Here is a 7,764-nt window from a genome sequence, read left to right as displayed (position 1 = left end):
CCCTTCCCCACACAGGAGATAAGAGATGCCGTTCCCCCATACCACGCGGCTTTACTCAAGCGGGTCCACCACAGCTCCTCGTGTACATGGAGCTGGGAGAAAAAATACGAATTTGAAAACGCATCTCCAAGCCCCCGCTAGGACACGGGAGGCCTCGGAGCACCGCGCGTCTCTCCACCGGCGGAGCCGGGGGCTGACCACCCGGACTACAGCTCCCAGCGTCCTTTGCAAAGACGCGTTGCCGAGACAACGACCAAAGGGCCTACTCGGGGCGCGGGGGTGCCTGCCACCCTCCCGCAGCGTGGGCCGCGCTCCTCTCGCGAGAGCCACCCTTAAACTGCGGCAAACTCGCGCGAGAGAGGCCATCATGTCGGTGGCGTGCGGCGGCGATGGGCTGTTCGCGCTGGAGGTGCTGGTGGAGGCGGTGCGGGTGGCAGCCCCAGGCCCCGCGTTGCGTCCGGCCGTGGCGCTGCGCCTCCTCGGCTTCCCTACCCTTCTGCTGCGCCCCGCCCCCTCCGCACCGCTTCTCCGGCCCGGCCGGGCCTTTCCCTTCGGCCGCGGCAAGCGCTGCCTCTTCCGCTGGCGCCGCGGCTCGCTTTGCGCCGCGCTCCGCCGCCAGCCGCTCCGCGCCCTGTTGCTGGCGCTGCCCGCCGGCCTCGCTCCGGAGCCCCCCCGCCTCCTCGGCGGCTGCAACGTCTCGCTGGCCCCCGCTGCCGGCGAGGTGCTGCAGCGGCCCGAGGAGCCCGTCCGCTGGGGCCGCCGCGACCGGTTCCCGCTCAGGGACACGGCGGGCCGCACGGTCGGGGAGCTGATGCTGGGATTCCGCCTCAGCAGCCTGGAGGCTGGGTTGCAGTCGGGCCCCGCCACGCCACCCCGCGCCTCTCCTGCGCCGGAGGACGAGGAGGAGGAAGAGGCGGATGAGGAGGAAGAAGAAGAGCGAGGCGAGGAGGACGGCAATGTCATCTGCCCTCCCGTGCTGTATTACAGCCGTGAGCCGGCTGAGCCTCATCTGCCACCAGCAGCAGCCATGGGGTGCTGGCAGCGTGTTGTGGTACAAAGCCCGCAAGAGCAAAGCGAGGTCCAGAGCCCCCCACGCTCCAGTGCTGGGCCCTCCTTGCTACAGCCCAGCAGCCCCCAGCAACTCCACAGCACCTTGGCACAGTTGCCGCTGCTCAGTGCCTTGCTGGCAGAGCTGTCTGTGCTCACCCGCTCTGCTACACCTGCTGCTGTCCATCCACATCTGGCCTGGCTCTACCGGGCCCCAGGGGACTGTGGCAAGGGTCCACAGCCATCCAGCCGTTCCCCTGCCCACAAGCCTGCAGAGGTGCCTGTGAGGCCAAGCAGGAGCAGTGAAGCTACCAGCTCTCAGTTCAAGCAAGGCCAGCAACAGACTACCTTACCAGGGTCTTCTCAGGCTGGGAAAAGATCTACGAAAGCTGCACCCCATGAAGAGACAAAATCTGAAAGAAACTTCAAAACTAAGGAAAACACACCTCCCAGAAGGAAACTGTTGTATGGGCTGACAAATACACTGAGGTTACGGCTGCAGCAAACCAATCCCGATAAGCTGATCCGGCTTGAAAGGAGAGAACAGTACAGAAAAAAGCAAGTAGAAATGTTGAAGGTGAGAAGCCCATTATCCAAAAGAAAGTTGCTCAAAAATGCTAGAGAACAGTGTGTGGTTTCTCACAGGCAGTGTTCCAAGGGAGACAGTTCAAAGCAGAATGGTCAGGTTGATGAAACTGTTGAGACTTCATTACAAAACAGTGCTCTCAATGAGTACTTTTCCGGTATGGATGTTTTTCCTGACCTACAGAAGCAGTCTGCTGAAAGTCTGTTGAAGAGCAACAGTTTTGCAAGCAAAGAATATCCATGCAAATCAACAGTAGCCTCCTTACTGGAGAAAACTGTATTAAAGCCTGCTCACAAAGAAAAGGACTTGAAAGTTCAGCTTCCAGCAGCTTTCACATCAGATGCTAATGTGAAGGGAAGCAATGATAATGAGGAAGCCATACACTTAATCCATCCTAAAATCATGGAGCATGATAATACCTCTGTTGCAAGTGATCAGAAACGAAGCTCCAGCAGAACTGCTGAAAAAAGCTCTGAACTCATATACTCAGATGACTTTGTTGCTAGTCCTGACAACATAGTTTATTCAGAAGATTTCACCAGTGCTGAGTGTACAGACAGAGATTTGGAAGCTCTTGACAACAGTCCTGAACCTATCTGGCTTGAAAGCCCAAACCGACCTTGGTCAGATACAGAGGTGGAATCCAGCAGGTCCAGAGTTTCAAAAGCAAGTGAAAGAGCTGAAAGTATGTCAGATCTTCTGCCAGTGCATTCATCTTCATCACCGGTCTCTTCTTTGAAGAGAAACCATGGCTTGAAAAACAGCAAAGGAACTGGTGGTGAATCTGTTGATTTACTTAATGACACCTCTCTCTGGGCAGGATTATTAGATGAAGAGCAGGAAGCCCATCAGGTTGATAAGGAAGAGAGCAGAGTTAATGAGCATATTAAACAAGCATCTATACTGAGAAGTGAACAAGTTAGCTCTGATACTGATCTGAATATAGGAAAAGGGCAGACCTCTGCAGAAAACAGTCTGTCAGTAACTGAAGTGTGCTCCTACTTACCATGTAACTTGTCTGGTCTTGAACTTAGTGATGTGGAAAACAGTAGGTCTGGCAAAGATGATGATGTTTTGGGAGACCTACATACTCAATACAAAGATATCAGTGAACTTGTAATAAACAGTCTTCCAGGATACACAGTGTAATTTTAAGTTGTCACTGTCTGGATTAAAATATGGTATTTAAACTATTTTTATAATGTTTGTTACATTTAGTTACAATTAATACAAGTTAAGGCTATATTATGCGTATTTATACATTGGTGAGTTTACACACAAGTTTTTCAGGTAAATTACTAGAATCTCTAAGTGGATCTTGATCATTATCTAGAGGATGACTTCAGTGTCAGTATAGAATCATCGAATCATGGAACCATAGAATCACAAGGTTAGAAAAGACCTACAAGAACATCTAGTCCAACCGTCCTCCTATCATCATTACTACCCACTAAGCTACTAAAACAAATCTCATAGCAGCTAAACCATATCTTGTAGCAGATATCCTAACACAAAAATAATCCGATCAGGACAGAAAGTATAATTTACTGTTAAAAGCAGAAATGAAAACAGAAGCAGGAAATTCAGTACTCAGAACTCACCCAAGGTAAAAATAATAACATGTTATAGAAACAGCCAAGTACAAAATGCGTTCCTGACTGAATGTTAAATTTTTATCCCTCATGAAAATAGTTCTATGCTTCATTACAAATAGTTACTCAAAACATACCATCACAGCTAGTAACAGCACATACTTTTATCAACTAATTTGTCTAATGAGGCATTTTTACATTGTTCTGTCACTAAATATACAGACCAGAACTAGATGAGCCCTTTTCCATTACTGTAGGTTGAAGTTTCTCATTTAAGTTAGATTTTCATGATTTATTATAAAATAGCTTAAGAATTATTGATGACTGTAAATCTATATAATCTGGGAGAGCTTTAAGGAGTTGGAGAAAGTTACTTGACCTTGAAGAGTAAGAATGTGCAAAGAGAAGGAAAAAGTGCAGTAAATTTTCCATGCTTCACAGCTCCCTGATTGCATTCTCTGACAGTGGGGAAGGGGTAGGAGGGGCAGGACCCACAGTCAAGAAACTGAACGAACGAGCGTATTACATCTTGATTTAAAGATTCAAGATAGTGAGAAATTTGCTATGTCTCCTTTTTCTTTCCATTGGCTGAACTCCTACGTGCTACATCCCCTTTGCTGTTAAAATGCTTCAACTACCATCTGATGTTACCTTTTGGTTTCTTACTTCATTTCTATGACTTCCAATTTGATTACTGGACTTGCATCTTGTCTTCTGTCTTACTAATGAGATGGTTGGTTTTTTTTTTTGTTTGTTTGTTTTTTTTGGTGGTTGTTTGAGTCTATTCATACATCTCCTAGAAATTTGAGAGATAGTCTTTGACTTGAATCTGAAGAGAGCTCAGAATTGCTGCCTTAGCTTTTAAGTCTTTTTTGTCCTCCCTTTCTACTCTCGGACTAGTCCATTTCTTTTGCCAACCTTACATTCCTAACTCACTCATCATTTACATCATTTATCCTCAAGACTGTTAAATGACAGACTTGCCAACTTCCCTTTCCCCTGTAATTTACAATGACTTTTTCCATTTCTGTGCCTTGATAATATGACAATGAGTGCTCTATGTATCTTGGAAGATTTTTTATTTCTATCCTATGTGTTTATCTTATAGGAATGACAGTATTTCCTTTACTTAAATTACAAACATCTGTGAGGATTATTCAAGTTTTATTTAAGATTATTTAATTTTGACCTCTGAGAAGAATACTACTACTATTGTTAATCTAAAGGTAAACAGTTGAGAAAATGCTCATGCATCAAAGGAATCTGGGCAGAACAGTTCTGAAATGTTATTTAGGGTTCCTCTGCTTCATCAACTCCAAATCCAGATAAAATTATTTCTTTATTGCCATGGATCTGATACATGTGAAATCAGACTGTCACATATATATGGCAGCAATTGTGATTTAATTGATGGAATAAGTTCTGTGCAGTTCCAATGTCACTGAAATACAATGATGCCCAAACATTTTTACTGCCTGGCTAAATATAAATGATCTGCTAACGCTAAGAATTCAAGGTTTGAAAGTCATTACTTAAGAAAAGTTTATTTAAAAAAGATTTCTCAGCCCCAAATTGACTGAAATTCAAGGGCAAATTTCCACTCCTCTGTCTATTCCCTACCACATCTTCATTTTTCATTTTCCAGTAGTAAATATGGCAAGGATAATATTTCATTTGTTTAAGTTACAAAACTCCACAGTCTCCTTTTAGCTAACTTTATTTGGGATAACTTTAAAAGAGTTTATAATAGAATTTATAATTTAAACAGGACAATGATGAAAACAACAGAAAATTTGCGCACTAAGAACAAAACAGGAGACATGACACAATAACAGGAGGTCAGCATAATGCTTACTTGTTTTGGTTGCTTTGGGTCTTTTCAGATACAGGCTCACGTTAGTTACTGTTGCACAGAGAGGTTCCTATTCTCAGAGATAATAATCTTTTCAGATGTTATCTATGTTGTCATGAAAGTAAACAATATTTTATTTAATATTCAAATAACATCCCCAGTCAACAAAAAATGGGAAGGAACTTCACGTCACTGATCACTGAAAACTCAACTCATAAACCAAGAAGTACCTGCTGATGCCAAGAAGATTCTGTACCTCAACCCAGCAGGATAAAACAGAGGTATTAACTATTAGTATAAAATATGAAGGAAAAAAAAAAGCCAGCAACAAATTCCCTTTTGTACAAATCCTACAATCATCTACATTCAGACACATTATGTTATCCAGACAATTTTGTCACTGTAACTTGCATCCTGTATTCCTATGACCAAGCTGTTAACATCAGAAGTTTAATAAGATTTCTCTACCTTAATGGAGGTACTCAACCAATTTTTCATAAAGACATCATTTCTAAACTGTAGGGGCCAAATTATGATTATGATTGTGCACAGGACATGGCAATACTCTGGACGAGGAAAATAATAATAGCATATCCTCCACAGAACCATAGCGATTTGGCTGTGGCACCTGAGTGAAATAGCAGGAGAAAAGAGAAGTGCTGCTACTCTGGTAGTTCTGCGCTACATCTCTGCACTAACAGGCCTGAAAACAGTCCTAAAAAGTCAGTGCATTGGAAAGCTGCTTTCCTAAAAACATCTCAACTAAAATTGCTCATTAGAAAAGGAGAAGATAGCTGAAGAACCCCCCCTTCTGCACACCGAGACTTTGAAAACTCAGCTTTTTGAGCAAGAACAGCTAATTCTTCCATACACATTCAATCCCTGGTTGTTTTTCAGAGTCCCTGGAAAAATTATTAATTTGTACTCATTACAGGATGTGCCCCTGTCCACTGGGAGATGTGCATAAAGACACGCCGGTTTCTTAGATGCCCTCATCTGTCTGCTTATAAGAGCTTTCAATAGTTATTGAATGCTGAGCAATCCACGTAAACAAACGTTCTGTTACATATACTGTATAGACACAGAGACAATGGCTTGTCACAGTGTAAAGTGAATTTGCTGTAGTTTTCATTTTGGCCTCACAGTCTGTATTAAGTAATAAATTATAGTTACTTCAAATTTTATAGTTTTTAGTTACACTTGGCTACAGCAAAATTAAAATGTTAAAATTATTTACCTAAGTTTATTATAGCTTACGACTAAGGAAAACCATCTAGTATCTTACTATTGACTTGCTACTATAGCAGCTGATCTTTCTCTAAGTGTGTACCATATTCCAAGAATATATTCTGTAATACTCTGTATGTTAGTAAAGATGGATGTTCAAAACTTGCTTGTGAGAAGGGTAGTTAAATCAGCTAAAATAAAATTGAACTTAACGTTTCACTACACAAGTCCCGAAGTGAGAAACAAACTTACATACATGTTAATTTCTCTCAAAATTTACAGCAATAGTTTTCTGTCTGTCTTTTAAAAATACATTTCAGCATACTATTTACTCAAACTTAGACAGGTAGCACGATACAACTGATGTTGAGATGGGACTAGCAGGATGCCAAGTAGTGACAGTTTCAGTTCTTTTGTCGTGTTTTATTTTTCTTTCTTTAAACCTCTTCTTCTGTAAAGTTTTCCAGCTGTAGGGCAGTTCTGGTCAGTCTTATTACTCAGTCTTCTGCCCTTGTTGCCTAGGAACATTTTTTAAGAAGTTTCAGCCAATGATCAGTTTCATCCACTTCATTTTTTATTCTCAGCTCTTAGCACCTTGATTAGATGATACAGTTTCTTCTCTGTGATTTTACTGGTTATAATTTGTAATCCCTTCATTTTGGAACTCCTTTTCCTCAGTTTTCTGAGATTGTATCCAGCTTTGGTAATTCTGCAATTTTATTTTATTTTATTTTTTTATAGAGTTTCTCATTCTTCCTGCCTTAATTTCTATGTCCCAGTACTTTATGATACCTGCTATTGCAATCATTTTGTTTCTTTTCGTGAAATTGCTTCTCAGAGTTAAACACTCTTCCCATCTGGACATCTTTGGGACTCTGCTTTCATTTTCTCAAGATTTGTCACCAGCAGATACTTTACTATTTACTAAGCTTTGATTGCCTAGAAATAAGTGAAATCATTGAATCTTACATTCATATTCTTAAAAGGTTTTGTTGACTTTAACTGCAGCTCCCGTGAAATATAACGCTGCTCACTCAGAGCTGCAGGATGGTTGTCCAGAATACCGTGGTTGAACATTTACCCACTGTTATCAGACATCAGGTTTCTCTACCTCTCCCAAACAATCCTATCTTTAATCCTTTTCTGAAGTTTCCATTTGCAGAATAACCTTATTTCAGAGAGCCAAGGCCATCCTTGTGAGAACATATGCTGACTATAATTTAACATTGATTTTGAGCTAATGGCAATCACAGCTGCCGTAGCTGATGTTCGTTACCAGCTAGCTGCTTGCACTTTCCATCCTCCCTTTTAATCAGTATACTGCTGGATTTTAATTTCTAGTTTGTTCACATTCAGATTCTTCCTGCATTTAAACTCTTATTATGTATGCAGTTCTGGTATGCTGAAGTCACCCAGATGAGCGATAGCTTCACTGCCTTTTTCTTGTTTGGCATTGACAT

General features: G+C 42.3%; 1 protein-coding gene across 1 annotated transcript; it reads left to right on the top strand.

Moving 5' to 3' along the window:
• Window positions 1-309: 309 nt before the first annotated feature.
• MAP10 (microtubule associated protein 10) lies at window positions 310-2,826 on the top strand. Its single transcript, XM_085219733.1, has one exon. The coding sequence runs from the start codon at window positions 368-370 to the stop codon at window positions 2,780-2,782; it is 2,415 nt and encodes an 804-aa protein (XP_085075859.1). The 5' UTR covers window positions 310-367; the 3' UTR covers window positions 2,783-2,826.
• Window positions 2,827-7,764: the final 4,938 nt, after the last annotated feature.

This window comes from Meleagris gallopavo, chromosome 2 (genome assembly GCF_905368555.1).
Source record: "Meleagris gallopavo chromosome 2, MGAL_WU_HG_1.1, whole genome shotgun sequence".
NCBI lineage: Eukaryota > Metazoa > Chordata > Aves > Galliformes > Phasianidae > Meleagris > Meleagris gallopavo.
This window is presented reverse-complemented; position numbering and strand designations above follow the sequence as displayed.

Coding starts and splice junctions, on each gene's coding strand:
- MAP10 (XM_085219733.1), top strand. CDS start 368: ATGTCGGTGGCGTGCGGCGGCGATGGGCTGTTCGCGCTGGAGGTGCTG.